The 20,950-nt window shown below is 40.1% G+C and overlaps 1 protein-coding gene and 1 long non-coding RNA gene across 2 annotated transcripts; one reads left to right on the forward strand and one right to left on the reverse strand.

The window, feature by feature from the left end:
* Nucleotides 1–430: 430 nt before the first annotated feature.
* On the reverse strand, nucleotides 431–16,595 carry LOC125881645 (aminopeptidase Ey-like). The gene is made up of 21 exons (XM_049564876.1): nucleotides 16,455–16,595; nucleotides 15,225–15,786; nucleotides 14,331–14,473; nucleotides 13,961–14,094; nucleotides 13,260–13,386; nucleotides 12,822–12,976; nucleotides 12,597–12,710; nucleotides 12,257–12,400; nucleotides 11,907–11,972; nucleotides 11,696–11,761; nucleotides 9,946–10,118; nucleotides 9,724–9,800; nucleotides 9,501–9,634; nucleotides 9,347–9,402; nucleotides 9,112–9,259; nucleotides 5,702–5,793; nucleotides 3,746–3,856; nucleotides 2,382–2,549; nucleotides 2,040–2,180; nucleotides 1,467–1,548; nucleotides 431–1,166 (listed from the first exon to the last, which is right to left on the reverse strand). Exons 2-21 carry the CDS (start codon nucleotides 15,782–15,784, stop codon nucleotides 1,008–1,010), a joined length of 2,850 nt encoding a protein of 949 aa, XP_049420833.1. The 5' UTR covers nucleotides 15,785–15,786; nucleotides 16,455–16,595; the 3' UTR covers nucleotides 431–1,007.
* Nucleotides 16,596–18,432: 1,837 nt separating this feature from the next.
* On the forward strand, nucleotides 18,433–18,994 carry LOC125881654 (uncharacterized). Its single transcript, XR_007448250.1, has 3 exons — nucleotides 18,433–18,525; nucleotides 18,608–18,758; nucleotides 18,838–18,994. It is a non-coding gene; the product is annotated as an uncharacterized LOC125881654 (long non-coding RNA).
* The last annotated feature ends 1,956 nt before the right edge of the window (nucleotides 18,995–20,950 follow it).

Below are 20,950 nucleotides of genomic sequence, written 5' to 3' on the forward strand. Positions count from 1 at the left end.
TCAGATTGTCACTTCCTGTTCTGAGGTGTTTCTCTGTAGTGTCCATGTATAATTTATATCTTAATATTGACAAATTGTGTCTTAGTCATTGAAGATAGCGGCCCACTTTGTGGACTGATGTTTTACACTGTTGCTATGTCCCTGAGACATAGCAACAGTGTGATGTGATGTTCCTGAGACGCCCCGAGCAACTTTACTAAATAACTGAAACTGTGTGGACTTTTATTTTTTAGTTGTGCATTTTACATTTAAATGGACTTTATTTTCCCTGAGGTGCATATTTTCTTACAGAACACAAACTGGGGTCACAACCTTTGTAAAATCTCCAGGATGGCCTCAAAGAACGTTTCTGTCTTCTCACTGTTTCTTTCAGAGGAGAATGTGCAGAGTAAGATAAATTTTAAATGTGCAGGTAAAAAAAAATGTCAAATCTTATTATGGCTTTTATTTTATAGAATGACACAAGATGCAAAAAATATTTGGGTAAGCACAGAATATTACTTCTGTGTTGTGACATTCATTCAAAATCTTGAAACCCCTCTAAAACCTTTCAAATGTTGACAGTATGTACACTATACTTGGTTCCAGCTGGAGTACACGTCAGTAAAACAATCATACATTTGAAAACTGTGGAGAGTGTTAAATTGGAGAAGAAGCTTCACTGGTGAACCAGTAAAGCACCTGTTCCTTGTTCATTGCCACCCAGACACAGGTGATTCTGATTAGCTGATTAAACCTCCACTAAGTCCTGCTTGTTTCTATATTACTACTGCAACTACAACTACTGCTGCTATGCTAACACAACTACTACTACTACTACTACTGCTACTACAACTTACTGCTGCTATGCTAACACAACAATTACTACTACTACTACTGCTACTACAACTACTGCTGCTATGCTAACACAACTACTACTACTACTACTACTACTACTACAACTAGTGGTACTACTGAAACTACCTCTACTATTACTACTATTTCTGCATTTTCAACTATGGAGAGTGTCACTCTGGAGAGGAAGCTTCGCTGGTGAACCAGTTGAGCACCTGTTCCTTGTTCATGGCCACCCAGTTTATGTTGGCCTTGGTTCTCTCCAGTGCCTGATCAAGAGACGCAGCGGCTGAGCCCAGCTGCCCTGCATTGTCTTCTTTGAACTGCAGCAACTGGAGAGGAACGAGGGGAGGGCGTTAGTGGGATTCAATTTTACATGTAAAGTACAACACTAAAAAGCATGTCACCTTAAACACAAATAAACAAATTACAGGATTAGGATATAAGAACTTGTTCTCCATATTCATATCTATTTAACAATGCATGGAGTATATGTTTATCCTGTACCAGATACACAGTACCTTGCGAGCATTAGTCTAGTTACTAATATTAAATAACTTTTTTAATATGAAATGACACGCTAGGTCATTAGGTCCTACAGTAAACACCCATGAATACTGAAGAAACTGTACCTGATTGTATTCAGACTCAGAGGAGAATCGTTGGGTCACTCCATTAATTAGTTTGTGAAAGGGAAATGAGTCACCACCATAGCTGATGAAAAGCAAAAACAAGACAGGCTTTGATCATTTTGCAAACATCTACAGGCTGCGTAACCAGAACTGTTGGACATTTTGATATCATGACTAAAAAGACAAGACTGGAAGGCTACAATGCAGTGCTAACATGCTGATGTTTAACCGTGTTAGCATGTTAATGCTAACTAGCAGAGGATAACATCTTGACGGGAATGGCATTAGTTTCTGGGATTTGGTCGTAAACCAAAGTATTGGACAAAGTAAGATGTTGTTAGATAAAAAGTAAGAGGATTACCAAACCATCCAAGATTCATCCTTTAAACACTGTGGACATCTGTGCCAAGTTTCACGGCAAACCATCCAAAAGTTTTTAGATAGATAATGTAGTCTGGACAAACACCACCTAAAAATCATCCTTTTGCCTCCATAGCATCATGTTTAACCCTGACCTCTACGAGCTGAGTTTACTGTAACATTATAAACATAAGTGCATCAGGGAAAACTCACTCATTGTATATATAGTCCCATTTGGCTCTGACAAAGTCCCATGCCAGAGGTTGACCAATGGGGTTACTAGCAATGGAACTTATGGTGGAGGTGACATCTTGTTTACGGATCATCTCTGGGTCCAGACAATACTCAAGATACCTGAAACACACACACAGAGTGAGGACAAAAGCCTACTGTGTCAACTGCACTATTTCCTGCAGTTTTTAACGCAGGACCATTGAAATCCTGCAGTAACCATTCTCCAATCCATTCAACCATTCATGCTGCAGAGTGCAAAATGACCTGAAGGAGAGCAATGAGGGAACAAATATTATCCAACATGATGGTAACACTACTGACCTGTTCAGCAGCCAGGGCTGTTTGGTGCAGGACAGAGCGGACATGAGTTTACCAGCCTCTGAAGCGATGGTGGCGTTCTTGTACATGGACCAAGCAAAGTCCCACTCATCCACTCCTCCTGCTGCAATCGCACTGCAGTACACTGTGTACTTCAAGTTGGGATTAATGCTAAAAACAATTGATGGAGATGATAGAGAGTGACAGTGTCAGACCCCTCACCCCTCAGTATATTGTTGGTGCCACTGTTGCAAAGACAATCAGATCGCTTTCCTCTTTCCTCAGAGCCTGAGGCCCTGTTTAGACGACAACAGTTTCTCTAAAAAAGGAAAAGTCTGTCTTTTGCGTTTTACAAAACTTCTGCGTTTATATGACGACGTTATTGAAACGATCCCCATTCACACGGAGCAGCAAAATCTACTGGAAACGCTGTAGTATGCACGCCAGGCCAATGGGTGGCAGTGTAAATTTGCAAAGAAACACCACGCCATGCACCTGCACTGAAGCGCCTTCCGCTACTACGCAGTGATTACAAACCAAAACAAAGAAGACACAATGGCGAAAGCATGCACAGATAACTTTGTCTGGATGGACAACGAGTTGGAGTTGCTACAGTAACAGATCTACACTTCACTTCAAATCAACAGGGTGAGCAGCACAAACAGAGCCCAGCATTGTTGTTGTGATGGTAGGCATGCCTAGTGACTGGAACCGTAATGCGCATGTGCGAAAAGTCTCCGTTTTCAGAGGAACTGCATATTGCAAGTTTACATGACAATGGAGACGCTGCCGTTTAAAAAAAGTTGCACTCTGGAACCTGTTTTCAAAATGTTGCGTTTTCAGGCACCCAAAACGCCGCTGTCGTGTATACGATCGGCCAAAACACAACTAAAGTTTACCGTTTTCAGTTGAAATCGTTGTCGTATAAACAGGACCTAAAACTACCAACAACACACTGTATTCTGGTTTTTATTGTTACTTCGATGGTTCTACCGTCTGTCATTTCCACTGCTGGGGCTAATGTTGATACTCCCTGTTGACTGGGGATAGCTACCAATGGTTACCGGGGAAAACACTTGATGCACTTCCTTTGTGCTGTAAATCAAGATGCCATTTTCTCGGGAGATTGCACTCAGTGGTAGACAAAATTGCATAGTGAAGGCAAGGCTTATAAGAAACCAGTCTAAATACAGATGGTGTCACTATTCTATAGTGATTACACTGTACTATCAACATTCACTTCAAATTGATAAGTTAAAGCAAACAAACTTGTCTATTTCCACTTTGAGAGAGTATGGAAAAGAAAGAAAGAAAGAAAGAAAGAAAGAAAAGAAAGAAAGAAAGGAAAGTGTGGGATGTGAACATACTTGTTGATAGCTGGGTCTTTCATCCACTCTCTGAACCAGCCAGTGGTCAGCTCCTTACAACCTTCCACACCAGTTTTGCAGGCCAAGGAGATAGCATTTATCTGGCTGTACCTGGACATGAGATAATACAACGGTCAAAAGAATGTTTGAGAAGGGTCAAATCTAAGGACCCTAAGTCTGCAACCTAGTGGGAAGAGAGTCGGGTTCCCATGTGTGAAATGGTACGCTTGCTTCCTTGTAGATTTTTTATTTTTATCAGTGGTGTGCATAATGTGTAAATGGATTTAGTTACACTGACAAACAAAATCACCATGCAGCACAACAAGATAAATTTTAACAGCACAGTAGCTGACCAACAATTAATGTTAGCATTCAGTTGGATCCTACACTATTTATTCCCCACACCATGCTAATGTTAAAATGCTAATTGTGTTAGTTACAATCATCTTTATAAAAGCCTAAAAGTTAAGTTATATCTGCCCAGTAATACCTTTATATTTCGCTCTTTGTGTGGCTTTCTTGGATTTTTATTTCTCTTTTAGCTGATGTTTTTTACACAGAAGATACTGATCCCCTCTCATTCTGAACAAAGAGGTTCAATTAACTATAAAAGTAGTAGCTTATGTGCTATTATACTTTTGAGGCAGAGAGGGAAGTGACACATCTTATGTACAAATGTTAGCAATGTAATTTTAGTCAGTTGAATGTGCTTGGTTATCAACCTCATGCGTACTGGTTAGAAGGGGGCTGCTTCACCTAGTAGTAGGATCAAGGGCCTATATGAGCCCATTAAATGGCTGTTATCAGTTGCAAATAGGAGCGTAAGTATGAAAACTTTAATTGTTAGGTGGTGACATTCAGTGGCTGCAGTAATTATGACAGGAGCAAAGAAGGGAAGTCACCATGTAAAGCCAAAAGTGCCTAAATTATGTCACGTTATGTTACATAACAAACGTACCTATTTGAACCCTACCACAATCTTTTTCTAAACTTTGCCACATAGTTTTGATGCCTAAATCTGATGAAAATTGAAACTGAAACCTAATGGTTAATTATTGGGCTGATAATGACCTTCTGAACCTGCTAGTAGGTGTAGCAGGCCCCTTCTGACTCATATGCTTGAGGCTGATAACACTCGAAATCATACCTGTCAAGTTTTGGATTTGAAAATAAGGGAAATTTTCCGGCGCCCACCGCGAGCCGTCCCACCACCCCAACCAAGCTCCAGTATCCCTTACATTTTAAGACAGGTGTACAGGAAATCTAAAATAACCACTTGTCAATCAGCTTCGCTGTCGACAATAACCTTGCGACGACTGCCACCCAGGCTACTGCAGGTGGCAGTTCTCGCGAGGCTAGTGACAGAGTTCAAGTTTGGAGAGGCAGGGGAATGTTTTGTTTTTTTTAATTATATTATAATACGGGAGATTTACGGGAAAATACTAATACGGGAGGACGGCGGGAAAGAGGGGTAAAATACAGTAGTTTCCCGGCCAAAACGGGAGACTTGACAGCTATGCTCGAAATACGTGACTTGATGGGGATCCATCTCTCTTCCCACTGGCTTTCCGACAATGGCTGTCAAGACGAGAGGACTGCAGTTGGACCCACTCTGAATGGTGATGCTTTAAGTATTGACTCAAACATTAAACTGCACAGAATTTTTTCTGGAGTGAGAATATCAGTGAAAAAGTAAATATAGACTCAGGAGGTAAAATATGTGTCGATAATGATTAATGTAAATTAGAGTAATCACCTTAAAGAGAGACAGTGTGCAGAAGGTTACTTTAGGTCTTACAAAAAAGGATGGGTATTGGGCATTGGGCATTATCTAGTTTTCCCGTGGGGTTGATTTAAGTTTTATGAAATCTACATTGCATTAATACACATGGATCTGGCTTACTATGGCAGTGTAAAATGTGAACAATTACATGTCTGGCATGTTAACTTCCTTACTGGTCAGTGTGCTTTTCTGGGATCTTTGTCCAGTTGAGAGTGAGCTCTTTGAAGTAGTTAAACAGAGGGGTGACCTGTTTCTTTAGGTAAGCCTGAGGGATGAAGATACACACATTTTGTTAAATTACTGTCAAACATAGAGATGTGTGGCATCCAGAAATGATTACCCAAAGACATGCATTCAAATTGTGTTGGATATGTCCAGTTATCTCTTCCCCAGCCCATTTGTCAGAAGAAAAAGTGGGCACTGTACATTTCTGTAAACCATGGATATGTTACATTGCACCTTTCATACATATTATATAAACATTTCTAAAGTGATGTAGTATAAACTTACTTGACGCCTAGGTAAGATGTGTGCCAGGCTGACAGACAATTATGAGGGGCCGTACAAGCCATAATTCATTCTGGCCCTCTCACACACATACATTCTCCTTACACATACATATATTTTCACTCTCACACACATACATTCTCCTTTCATATACATATATTTTCACTCTTCTTTTACAAACTTATATTTTCACTCTCACATAGCTATATACACTTTACTTTTCAACACATACACATATGCTGTGGTTGGAAAGTCTTTTTTGCTTAGGAAGGTTCCTAGCTGAGTGAAATGACCCGGAAGTATTTTAGTGGCAGCCATGATAAAAGCTGTTCAAATTCTCTAAACACTCAGGAAAGGAGGTTCAATGCTTCCTTTCAGATCTCCTTTAGCATGTAGCATGTATCAGACCTTCCTAAGTGATAGGAAAGGAGATAATTCCATCCCATAAGTCATTGCGGTAGCAATATTTACGCACCATCCACAAACTCAAATGATTAGGAAAGAAAAAGTTCAACATGACCGAGAAAGGAAGGAGATCACTATCTAAGTTACCGCTGTTTATGAAGCATTATATATCTCATGCCATAACTTGTTCATATATATTTTTTCAACTTTCAACATTATGTTAAACTTAGATGCGAACTATTTCGCTACTATTGGTGTACCCTCCATCCACAGCTTTGTTCAACTTGTTTTATAACAGGATAAACAAATATACAAATATACAATGCATCATTTTAATTTTCCGATTTTCGTGTGAATGAGAAAAAATAGAAATCCACGTGCTTTTCCCATTTTCGTCTTCAAATGGCTAATCGATATAGAAATTAAACCAAAACCAGAAACATACTTGTTTTTCGCCTTTATTGTTATATCTATATTATCTGCCCCTACTGCATCTCAAAACATTGGCATCAGCTATGCTTATGGCCTAGATAGATAGCCTCCCACTTTTTGTTCCCCTGTACAGTGTTTCCCTGCAGAGCTACAGTGGAAGGATCATAACAAAAAATACAAAAGACTGTAACGTTAAAAGATATCTGCCTGAGGTTATTAAATACCTGCAGTGAGCACCCCAGCCCACCCCGCACCCCGCAGCAGAAACGATAAGCGCGTTTCCCTATAAAGAGAGACGCTGTGCGCATTTACGCACGAGGCACAGCAGCGTCTCTCTTTATAGTTAATATTATTATTATTATTTATTATTTTCTGTCTATCTATGCAGTATTGATTTAACAGTAAAGGCCATACACAAATTTATTACTGGTTGTGGTCTAATTTCTACTCCAACTGCCTATTTGAAGAAGAAAATGGAAAAAGCATGTGGATTTCCATTTTATTTTTTTTATTCACACGGAAAAACAAAATAATGCATTTAATATTTGTTTATCCTGTTATAAAACAAACAAGTTGAACACAGCTGTGAATGGAGGGGACACGCACCGTAACATATGCTCAGTTTGCATCAGTCATTTATTCATTTGAGCGTTGTTGTATTGCCAGCCTTTAGTAATATCATTAATTCATTTTACTACTTGGGATTCAGATGGGTGAGTGTGAGCAAACATTCTCAATGTGACAATTTCATTTCAGTTTGTGGCTGGTAGCCTATATTCCTTTTTTAATTCAATTCCGACCTTAGTGATTAAATAATATCTTTCACCGTGTTGTCCACGTTTATATATCCTGCATGAAACAACACGATGAGAACATAGGCCCCATACGTTCTCATCGTGTGCATTTTGTAGTCCATCTTCAGAACATTGTAGTTTCACCACAGCAGACCCACGTCAATAACATCCTTCTCAGCAATAACAGCGCGATAAATTCTTCTTCTTCGTTTGGTTTTATGACATGTTGCAACCATTGCTCATTAGGTGTATACCGCCACCTACTGTGCTGGAGTATGTAGACGATAAATGGACTGCCTTCCATTTCCACTATACTCCTTCTGTTTCCACTATACTCTTACTCACACATGCATACATTCTTCTCTTACATACATATATTTTCTTTCAACATACATACATTTTCCTTTTACATACATATATTACTTATAGTATTAAATGTATACATGATTGCATGTGCATGAGAGCAGAGTGTATGAATGTGTGCATAAAATATATGAATATGAGAGAAAAAAGTATCAAGTTGTGTGTTCAAATATATAAATATGAGAGTGAAAATATATGTATGTATAAAGAGAATGTATGTGTGTGAGAGGGTGAGAATGACATATGTCTTGTACGGCCCCTCATAGACAATCGTTTGAGACCAACAAACAACAGCACCAGCTGTGATTTAGCGAGTCATTGCTGTTTCCAGCAGCTTTTTAGGCACCAAATGTAGGTGTTTTGTACCGACCAGTTGCTAGGCTAGTATTTTTAATAAGTACATTTTTAATGTACCTGCTACATAATGACATGAAAATGTAACATATCCTTGGTTTGCCAAAACTTACAATACAAACATTTTGCAGGGGATTGGGTTGATTTTTAACCTGGAAATCCAGATGCCCCACCTCTAGCAAATTCGAATTTGCTCTGCACAGGGATCTGGCCCCGACAAGCAGAGCCCAGCGATCAGTCAATTGGACAGAGGCCGTTGTATTATTTGAGTAACATGATGAGGACAGAGCTGCACTGTAGGAGTCAAAAAGTAAACAGCCAAGATGGCATCTGCCGAAGGACCGCGTCCATTCAATTTAGCTTTGGAAGAAACGCTGAGCCAACTACACTTATCTTTTTCCTTGAGAGGGGAACAGAAGACTGCCCTAGAAGCCTTCACTTCCAGAAAGGACATTTTTGCCATTTTGCCGACGGGATACGGCAAAAGCATAACATATCAGTTAGCCCCACTGGTCGGCAAACAAATGGGGCTTAGTGCAATAGGAGGTAGGAAGGGTGTATCGGTGAGGGCCAGACTCAAAATCTTTCTAGATTTGAGTCTGGATTTCCAGGCTAGTTGATTTTACCATGTTAACCAATCTGCCTTCCTTCATATGCAGCTTTTTGGGGTCAGTATTTGAATTAATTTATTGAAGAAACATAAGAAATTATAACCATTTATCACAAACCTGCATGGGTCCATACACTTCACTGCGGTCAAACATCTGGGAGAAGTAGTTCAAGTTGCGGCGGGCTGTCTCCCAGGGCATGTATTCGACCTCTTTATTTAGGAACTTGGTAGTTGTCAGAGCCAGAGTTGTGTTCACCATCTTTGCCCTGAATATGGTACATACAATTGTTCAGCTCTCTATTTCAATGTTTGACAACAATGCTTTGTAAGAAATAAAAAAAAAAAACCCTCACCTTGCAAGGTTAAAGGCATCATCGATAATTTGAACTCGGTTGATCACTGGAATATCCTGAAAAGTAAACAAGGAATTGAGCTTGGAGGCTTGGATGATTCTTTTAAAGCACTGCTGAAGTAATGCAGCGTTCTGTTCGGTGGGAGGTGTTGTACCTGATGTTCGGAGCTCAGCTTGGCGAGGAGACGCTCCCAGTTTTTAGAGTCATAGTTGACTCTGTAGAAGCCCCTCATATTTATGTTGGCCACCAACCACTCATTAGCACCAAGAGTCATATTTGTGTTTGTTGCTGTTTGGATGGAGATGAATAAAGCATCTCTGTTTACTGTGGTCATCAGCCTTGCAATGCTCTGAACGTACACCTGAAATAAATCTTACCTTCTTTGTCAAGAAGCCAAAACATCTCTTCAGCTCCGCCAGACTTAATCCATGTAATGGGGACAATCCACTCATAACTAGAGCCACATCCATCCAGCCATACATGTGTACATAAACACAGAGCATATGGAGAGAGCAGGTGAGTTTCTTATGACAGGGTTAAATATGAGCACATACAGTATATTCAGCTCATTCACATGAAACACTAAGAATGTTTCCTACTTGTATGGTGAGGGTTTGTCAACTTCAGAGTCTGGGTCCAATAGGAAGTGTTTCTGGGTAATTTTTCCGGTCTGGGTGTCAATGGTGACCACTGGGAAACCCATCTGTAGGATCCAGCGGTTCATGATATCGTCCAAAGAGTGGGGCAGATCTATACCTGTTTCATCCACTGCCTGATAAAAGGAACATTAAAATATTACCATATAGTATTATGACTCTTTGCTGCTCCCTGCAGAGGAATTATTGTAATTTTTATATATAATAATATTTCTTCAAGGTGTCATGACCTTTTTCTTCACTTAACATGGGAGCAGCTGGTCTACTAGAGTCTATATTGGTAGTTTGATTGTGTTATTGTGTGGTTTGGGTGTTGTAAAAGGTTAGTTTGAATTCACTCAATAACACAATCAAACTACCAATATAGACTCTGGTAGACTAGCAGCTCCCGTGTTCAACAAGAAAAAAAAATTACTGTTTTTGTGAACGGAGTTTGGCTTTGAAGAGAGCATAGATAAGTTTCACTTTTATTTCAGTTCCCCACCGGAAAACGAAAACGAAACTTGTGTTGTGAGAGTTGTGTGAGAGTTTGTATTGCTAAGTATTCAAAGTATTCCTGTAAGTCATACCAGAACAGGCTGTAGCACCAGGCAGACTGAATTATGCAAATGTGCGTTCTATGTCTAAAAAATTCAAAGAGGCACATGCTCACTTTTTCTTTCAAAAGTTATGTAAAAACACTTCACAGCTGCACTGATCAATATTTTATATTAAGATATGAATATGATAATATGAACTCATTGTAGACTTTTATGTTGCCTGCCATTTGCCAAACAACAGTTAGCAAGTTAGCCACTAGCATGGTGAACATCGTGGAGAATTTAGCAGCTAAAGAGCCAAGACCAAAATCAAGCTAATAGGAGAGTGAATATTAGACTTTGATTTTTCTGGCACCCAGAAACATGACTCCAAATGAGTATTAATGCTTGTTTGCTGCTTGGTGTTTAAAAAGGCAGCTGTTTGCTAACATGTTAGCCAGTGAGATTATAATACATCAGTTTTGTGTTAATAGCTTGTTGGACTACCCTGAAGTTGACAAAGAAATCTGTTACCATTGCTTTATAGGAACACTGTCTTAGATTAAGGGGATTTAACGGCATCTAGCGGTGATTGTAAATTGCAATCAGCTAAAAATTCTCTGACTTAGAATTTCTTCAGTGTTCGTTATTCAGGAGGTTTTTACCAGGAGCTATCCAAAGAGGTCTCCTCTCCAAAAAAATGGACCAGTTGATTTAAACTGGTAAAAGCACTGAATAAAGCAGTTAATGTTTAAAAAAAACCCATCAGTTTTATTCTGACGCTCTTGTCGCAGAGGGACTGTGCGCTCAGTGGCCAATACAAAAATGCAGATGGTTCTGTCTAGAGCCAGTGTTTGGTTTGTTCATTCTCAGCCACTGTAAAAAACATAGTGGTGCAACATGGCCATCTCTGTGGATGAGGACCCGCTCCCTATGTCGGCTCATTCTAGGGTAACGAAAACACAACACTTTTTAATTTCAGGTGAATATACACAAAAGAAAACATACTTGTTATATTATATTCCTCTGCTACCAATATTTCCCCTTAAATCCTACACACTGGACCTTTAACATAAATGTATAGGTACCTGATTAATCATAAGTTTTGAAAGCACTTTCATTATAAGTAGCTGTTTTGTGGAGCATAAGTAGTCATTATGATGATGCTGTCTTACCATTTGCAGGTGCTTCCAGAGGTCTGTGTAGACTGCGTTCTGGTACTTGAACTCCGCTAAGTACGTCTGCAGACAGATAATGACCTACTGGTTATGCTCGAGTTGTGCTTTTTGTGGTGAACAAAAGAATGAGTCGTGCTTTATAAAATTGTGATTCGAGAACATGAACAAAATACAACACTATAACACAATTTTAATTGGTTGTACTCACACTAAGTCCTTTGGAAAAGACAGTCTCAGTGATAAACTCTGAGAGCATCCTGAGGACTGCAGCTCCCTGTAATGAAACACATGAGGATATTAGCAGTGTCAGTGGGTGATATATAAGATGGGACAGAATTACAGCATTCTGTTAATGAGGATCAGTGATTCATTAGGACTTTAATTCTGTAGCTCCCAAAGAGTGTCAAGAGTCCTTGATTAGGGTCACTCTGGGAAATGTGAACATTTTAATTCATTCTTTTTGTTTAGTGGAGGTTAACATCTTGTCTAGAAGGGCTTGAAGAGAACAATACATTTGGGTAAGAAAGTTGTGATGTGTTGTCCTCAATTATACCACACCTTGCTGTATGTGATGGAGTCAAACAGTTCACCGATGTCGTCTGGCGTTAGGACGTCCTCCTCTTTGGAGGAGAGGGGGTGGGAGGAGGCCAAGGCATCCACACCCATCACACCAATAATCTCATTCAGAACTATTAAATCTGTCTGGAAAATACACAGAGAAATATTTGTTATGTTTTGCATTATGGCATGAGCGGACACAATTTCCGATCAACCTGTGAAAGTAATTTAGTAATATATGGCTTACACTGGGGCAATTTAAAAATAGATCCATTCAGTATGTTCAGTATATCCAGCAGGTCTCAACCTGGATGTGTTTCCACAAGAGAACACAACTCACCATTTTCCACAGTGGTTCAGCATAGTTGGCTCCAAGATAAGAGACGTATGTGGCAAAGCCCTCATTGAGCCACAGGTCATTCCACCACCTCGTGGTCACCAAGTTTCCAAACCACTGAGAGGACAGAGCTTCATTTTAATGCCAAGTTTTTCAAACCCATTTCAAAGCTAGACACAGTTAGTATCAAAGATATGACTTGCAGTACACCACCGAATGTCCTCATACCATATGAGCGAGCTCATGCGAGATGGTTTTTGCCACCCACTCCTTGTCTGTAATGGATGACACGCCTTGATTGTATAGGAGGGCAGTTTCTCTGTAGGTGATCAGGCCCCAGTTCTCCATTGCTCCAGCACTGAAGTCAGGAAGTGCGATCTGGTCTATAAACAGTTACAGTATTTAATGTAAAAATGCAGTCTCTGTAGACACCCAATCTAAATATAATGTAATATTGGTAAGTGCTTAGGAGCATTACTATTCTGTTTTTAAGCTTTTGTAGTTATGGTTACAGACTCTCTCTCTCCAGCTCAAAGTTAAAGATGAAGCTGGCTGATAGCGTTGGTATTATTAATATATCTAACTGTAACTGTCCTTGAGTTGGTGTGTGTGTGTGTGTGTGTGTGTGTGTGTGTGTGTGTGTGTGTGTGTGTGTGTGGTTCCTACCTGACTTGCTCAGAGGGTAAGAAGAGTTGTAGTACTTCTGAAAGAATGCCAGTATGGGCCCAGTCTTCTCTAGGGCATAGTTTCCTTGGCCCTCCTCTATAGCCTTCCTGCGAGCCCAGATCCTGATCTAAACACAAGTGATTCCTTATTAACTCGACAGAATAAAAAGGTAAACCAGAGACCTGAGCTGAGCTTTAACTCCAGCAGAGGGCAGCACAGAAACACTGTGACCACCAGGAAGCCAAATGACAAGACAAGCCCACATCTTGTGTTTGCATTGGTAGTCACGGTTGTGGCAGTGGAAGATGGTAGTAATAGTGGCAATTGTTAATAAAACTGCTTTTATAATGGCTAATAACAAGTTGTGATTGAAATACACAGTTAAAATTAAACCACTGTATGAACCAGTCATAACTAGTGTTTAGTGGATTAATCCATGGTATGAGGGGACCAAGTTCACAGTGGACCTATTCCACCAACAGCTTGAATGCCAGGAAAATTCCTAATTTTAACTTTCATGCATTACTTCCTGAAATTAATGCAGCAATTCTCCTTATGTTCCCTCTCAAACTGGGCATCAACGTACAGATCAGATAAGTTGGGCACATGTTCATTAAAGACCTATGAATGTGAATATTGTAGATGTTGTGTACCCATATCCATCTGCAGGGTTTCGACTGTAAGATGTTATAAATAATTACCAAAACTTCTGCATCAGGAGTCGATGTATTGAATGCAAAATCAGACACAATAAAAGCCAGCAAGTAGGTTGACATAATCGGGGTGGGTTCAAAGCTTGTCTGAATGTATCCGTCCACAGGAGCGTTAACAGGCTCTGTGTGGGGAGAAAGACAGCAACAGATTAATTACAAATGAAAAAATGAGGACAAATAATGTACCTGAAGCAGAAAATTTTAGGTTTGCTGTTGTTGTAAATTAAATCTGGACGTACAAAAATGGAGTTGAGGACAGGTATGTTGCACTTTAACTTTTGTGTCACTGAGAAACGTTGCACATAGACAGTTCACATGTAAAATGCTGCACTGGGCACTGACACACACTGATACTTGCCGTAGTTCATGCCATTGGACAGAGCCACAGTGTCATGGGGGTGAATGAGAGTCATGTGAAAGACAGCTTTCATAGCGGGCTCATCGAAGCAGGGGAAGGCTTTCCTGGCTTGCGTTGCCTGCATCTGAGTCGTGGCCACAACTCTGACAATAGCAGATACTCATAATTAACACCCACATCAAAAGTTAAAGGAACCCTCGATCCTTATATACTCTCACACAGTAATATAACCCCTGTTAAATCTCTTGAGGGTCGCAGGGGGGCTGGAGCCTATCCCAGCTGACATCGGGCGAGAGGCAGGGTACTCCCTGGACAGGTCGCCAGACTATCGCAGGGCTGACACACAGAGACAAACAACCATTCACGCTCACATTCACACCTATGGACAATTTAGAGTTACCAATTAACCTCGTCCCCAAATCTGCATGCCTTTGGACTGTGGGAGGAAGCCGGAGTGCCTGGAGAGAACATGCAAACTCCGCACAGAAGGGCTCCCACGCCCGGGATCGAACCAGCAACCCTCTTGCTGTGAGGCAAGAGTGCTAACCACCACACCACCATGCCGCCCTTGTTAAATCTCTTCTGAGTTATTATGTAATATGGTGGTTGTCAGTTTTGTGTCTTTCTTTCTTTCTTTTTCACATCTCCCTCAGGAATATTAAGAATACATTTACTGTTTACACATGTACTGTATTTAATACACCCCTATTCAAAAAATCCTAACTATCCCTTTAAGTGAGGGTCTGGTTTAAATCCCTGCCTGTTAAGTTGTTAAAATCCTGCATTCCTCCATATTAATATTTACACATTGTATAAATCTTCACAATGGCAGATATTTAATATTTAATGGCAATATTTAAAATAAATTTAATTTTAAAAAAAAGACCATCATACTTTTTCACCCCATCTTCCATGTATTCACTCCTGTAAAATCCTCCCAGTTGGTCAGCCAGCTCTCCAACAAACTCAGTGAAAAGCTCGTACGTGCTGCCGGCCTGCAGTGGGCTGTTGAGTTGGATCACCAGGTACTTGGTGGGAATCTCCAGCCAGGTGGTTTTCAGGCAGGGCGCAGTGGCTCCATCTAGGCCCCTCAGCTGGGCCAGGTATCCCCCGAAGCTGGTGAGGTTCAGCTTGTTAGAGTGGATGAGGATGAGATCAGTCTCCTTCACACATCTGAAGATCACTGTGGAGTTTCCAGTGAAGATGTACAGGCCGTCTGCGTTGGGCTCCAGCCGGGGCCACAGGGTGATATTGTAGGAGACAGGAGACAGGGAATCTGGAAGTCTGTATTTCTGCCAGGGCTCCTTTGGGTTGGATGGTGGGGTGGGCACTTCATTCTCTGCCTCCTCCTGAGTGTAAACCACAGACAAGGCTGTGGTGGTGGTCACAGCAGCGATGGCTGCAACCAAACAGGTTAAAGCTACAGCTTTGCTGATGAAGAGGCCCTTCCCCATGTCTCCACCAGAGAAAAATAAGACAGAAGTTAGTGGTTGATTTCCTGGGTGGAGAAAGTAGCTGAAAGCCCAAAACACTGAACAGTAATTACATAACTTTATGTTAAATATGTATGTCATTCAGGTTTCATTTTATACCCTATACTGTGCAGGGATATTCATGTGTATCCTCACGTAAGCATAATTCCATTCTACAAGGCTGTTAAACCTACATCAGAGCTACATGGAAAAACACACATTAATTCCAATGAGGCCCCTGTGTTACATAGAGGGAAAAATAATGCATGGTTGTTTGGCACAAAGTTTATCTGGGTTCAACTTTTGCTGCAGAGCAATGCATTATAATCAAGCAATGTGCTGCCAGTCTAGTGTCTACCTCACTAATTGTTAAGAGAGGATAAAATTATCATCACAGTGTATCTGTCAAATCTGTCTCAGAAAACACAACATTTGGTGTCTATCAAGCTTTCAGACTCAAAGATCTAACTCTCACACTGGCTTTTCTGGATCATATGTAATCATCTCTCTATTGTGTTTTTTATTCTGAATACCTCAGAAATAAAACAAAATAGCCAAACCACTCTAAAGCGCCACATCACATTCAGACAGACACACAGCATTTAACACCAAATTACAGTTTGATGCAATGACAGCTTGGTAATCTTCTTACCTTGTATGTAGGTAGTATGGACTCTAGATTATATGGCCTTTTCACCTGTTGATTGTGGAGTCAGATTTTAAAGCAGTGTTGTCTGCTATGCTTTAAAAATGCGTCCTGAGTTTGAGTTTGTTGCCAAAGGGGAGTGCTATTTATACCAGGTCAAGCAAAATCTGTAACTCCCCCTTTAGATCAGAATTGAGTCTTTCCAAAAAACAGCAACATATTGCACAATCCTGAACCACAAAATACAATCATTGGACCGCCCTTGAACTTGTTGTGTCTTGAATATAAATCCAATGTGTGCAGGAGTACTGCACGATGAACTAATGCCAAGTCTAAAACCTTTCATAAAAGTCATGAAAGGGAATAGTTTTTACATCTAAACTGAGGGAATTTTTACATCTAAACTGAGGGAATAGTGTATTTTCAGACAACCATGTGGAGCTCATCTAATACATGTTGTTTCTTTTGTTATTTTTCTCAGTAGCCTACAATATCAGTGTTTCCCCTACCATTATATTACGGGGGCATCGGATGGATAGCCAATAAATGCAAATAAAATGTAAATATACAGCTAATTGAAATGTATAAAATGTATCATATGGACATTATTAGAAACTTGGACAACGAGGGGAAGGTCTTCTGCCAACTCCTGGATCTAATTTGCCTGACTGACAGGAAAGCAGATTCAATAGTGGCAGCACTAAAGAACATTACTCACACGAAGGGCATCCCAACACACTTAATTTTTGGCCTTGGAACCGATGGTGCTGCTGTAATGACAGGTGTCAAACCTTTGTTGTAGATAATTAAACTGTTATGAATATTTTGTTTCTTGTTAAATCAATAAACAATTGTATTCAATAGGAGGACAAAAAGGAGTTGCAAAACAGCTATCAATCAGAGGAATGGCCATGGCTTTTAATTGTTGACTGTACTGCACATAGGCTAGCTCTAGCCTGTAAGGATTCATCTGAAGAGGTGCCTTACATGGCTACATCCAGAGACCACTTGGAACAGCTGCAGCTGTACTTCGGAAACAGTGCAAACCGCTTTGCTTCTCTGAAAGCTGCTGCAGAGGTTCTCGGTGTGTGTGAGCTGAAAGTGAAGGTAAATAAGTTATGCCTAAAATAAATTGACATAAGTCAATACTTGACTTGCATTTCTATTCATTTTTTGAAACCAGCTGTTTTTTCATTCATTGACTAGCAAGTAAAGGACACATGATGGCTCTCCCAACATGAAGCAGTAAAAAGCCTCCTAAGAAACATAACTGCTATACTGGGTGCCTTGGTAGAGGAAGTAGAGACCCGCAAATGTCCTACTGTTAAGGGACTGTATTAATTACTTGCCACCTATCGCCTCATTGCCACCCTTCACTTGAAAGCTGATGTGCTCCCTCAACGGGCACGCCTCTCTAAGCTTTTCCAAAAGGGGGATGCCATGACATGTCATGGCAGTCGAAGAACAGGTAACTTAAATAACTCAGCTCAGCTGCTATGTTTTATCTTCATGTTTATTTTGCAGTCAGTGTGCTTATTTTCCCAGGTCCCTGTCACTCTGGCCTTCATAAAGGGCATTAAAGATTCTGGTGGTCATCAACCTGGCTTACACTTGAGTAAGCTGACCCAAAATTTGGATGACCCCTCAGGACTGGGGGCATTCTGCATCTCTGCTGAACAGGAGAGAGGAAGAGGAGGGGATGATGCAGGAGACAGACAGCAGGACTGGCAAAGATTTCAATCACAGGTATGATTATATGGCTTTTGGCTGACTTTATAGATGCAACTTCAATTTAGTTGTTGCACAGTTTTATTTATACTAATAGATTACAGACATTTTTCATGTGTTTGATCAAATGATGGATCCATATTTGGATGGCCTCATTGCCCATCTTGAGAGACGTATCTGTGAGGTTGACGCGTGGCTGCATTTGGGATACTTGGCCCACAAGCAGCTACACTCCCTGACGACACTGACGAGGATACTGGTGGAGAGGTTTTGTTCCCGTGTCGATTTTGGCACAGTCCTTGAAGAATGGGCCTCTTTCAAGGAGCAAGTGGTCTCTGGTCAACTCAAGGTAATTTAAAAATGTGACATTTTCATGTGACATTATCATGAACACTATACTGTGTTACTGATATCATTTTGAACTTTTTCAGATCAAGACAAAGCTCGCTATACTGTCTGAACTGTCCTCAAAATATGAGGAGTTTGGTGTTCTGTACCCAACTGAGCCTGCTGGCTTCCATTGCCCCGACGGTCCCGGTCAGCATTGTAAACTGTGAGAGGGACTTCTCAACCATGAACAGAGTAACAAATATTTGCTGGGATTTGCTGGTTTAAGCTATCAGCTATCACTTTTAAAGCCTAACATTTAATGTATTTGCAGGTCAAGACAAACATCCTTATTTGGCTGCAAGGATCTTGGAGCCTGCATGCGGATCTCGATAAATGGGCCAGAAGTTTCTGACTTCCCTTATCAAGAGGCTCTGGAAATGTTCTTCCAGAGGCCCAGAAAGATACACTGCAGTGACAAAAGCTGCACACTTTGTGGATAATTGTCATAAAAAGAAATGTTCCTATGTTTAGTTCAATGTACAGTTCAAATAATTGTTCAGTTGTTATGTTGACTGCTGTCATTAAAGGAAACACATGAACACTATGATTCCTTTAAGTGTTTCTGTCGATGTATGTCCTAAGTTTGTTAATGGTTTTTATGGTGCATGTGTGGTCTAAATTTGAACAACAGCCAACATGTATAGTATTGTAATCATGCAGAAACACATTGATTGCTTTGCTAGAATTTGTAATTAATTACTGGACTATTTCTATATTAGCTTTAATCAACAACATGAATGATAGAACAAATGTTGCCATTCTTGAACATTTGACAATGAAGGATAAACAACAAATATTAACAGTTTGTGCTTTCTGGTGTATTTTTTCTGACATTTATTATGACACTGAAAAACACTAATTTTCCAAAGTGTCCTTTTGGATTTATTACAAGGCATATGGTCAATCTAAGATAAACCAGACAAGAGTGTTCTGTAGGCACTGAAAAATGCACTCAGTACTGTTAAAAAGGCATTAAACACTTTTTCAATTAATTAATTATTAATTAAAGTAATGTACATAAGCTGTACATCATTGACATCTTGTAGGTCTTCATCAAATGAAAAAAAAAGGACAGACGTTATGAATTACTGAGCCCAACTGCTTTGAAATTAAAATCTAATTATCAAATCTTCACTACACACAACAGAGTTTGTTTGCCTAATGCATACTCAGTACACATCTATTATAGGAGTCCCATTTTGCTCCTAGGTGCACTTTTGGTTGGCCATTTCCAGCTGTTTCCTAATGAAGACCTTTTTTTGATGTCAAATTAGGAAATGCCTTTACCTGTGTAGGTGGTGACTGTGCTATAGTTGATTCCTAACTAAATTCCAGTTTTTAAACATGATGTAAAAACAATGAATGCAGCTGACAAGCTGCAAACATTTTATGTCAACGTTTTATCCAAGAGCCTACCATTTTAGCAATAATATTAATAAAAATAACAGTCTGGGTTTGTGGACTGTCAAATTTGATGTTTGATGTTAACTTAGCTTGACCAAAGACGCATCATCTAGCCAGGATAAAGTTATTTCTGGAACCATGCTGAAATGTGACATTAATATTTTTTACACATACAACTTAATGTAACCACACACAGTCTCCAACTTTTTAACGTAACATAACCGTTGCTATTCAAGCCTAGAATTAACATTACTTTCATGTTATGTTGCCCCTATGGCAAGTATATCGCTAACACTTCTGTATTAAGTTTGGACTTCGGGTCTTGCAGGTTAGCAGATGGATAGCAAGACGAGCTAAGCTAACAAGCCAGGCAAACAATGATACCTGCTTATTCGCACCAAAATATAAGTAAAATAACAACAGAATGTCACTTACCGATAAACTGGAGCACTGGTGTCTTGGACGGTCAGTTAGTACAATTATCTGTACAGTAAGCCTTACTATTTGTCCGGTATGTGTACAAAACGAAAAATAAAATCTCTGACAGGCTCCGGTCAGGCCACTCCCACACCTCAAAACACGGTATGGAGGTCAAGTTGAGTGGCCGGCAGTGAGGCCAAGCTGACAGCCTGTCAGTCAAACTGGCCACGCCCTTAATTATGCAGAACTTTAAGCCTTAATAACAATTAAACAAGATTGTTATATAAAAAAAAATCACCCCCATACAGTTGTCATGAATGATGAAATAAGCCAGAGACCAAAACCGTTTTGGCCAGTTGATGAGTACTCATAGCAGGTGCTGGGTGAGTGGCCTGTCTGTAATGTGCCAAACAGTGTAAAAGAAACACTGATTTATAACTTGATACTGGTTTATAATATGGTTATGAATCCCCCCACAGGCACGACGAACACAAGTAGTTTTCTAGGAAATGGTTTAATGAAGCCATCCAATCTCCATCACACCGTGAAAACTGTACACA

Source organism: Epinephelus fuscoguttatus, linkage group LG2 (genome assembly GCF_011397635.1).
Source record: "Epinephelus fuscoguttatus linkage group LG2, E.fuscoguttatus.final_Chr_v1".
Taxonomy (NCBI): domain Eukaryota; kingdom Metazoa; phylum Chordata; class Actinopteri; order Perciformes; family Serranidae; genus Epinephelus; species Epinephelus fuscoguttatus.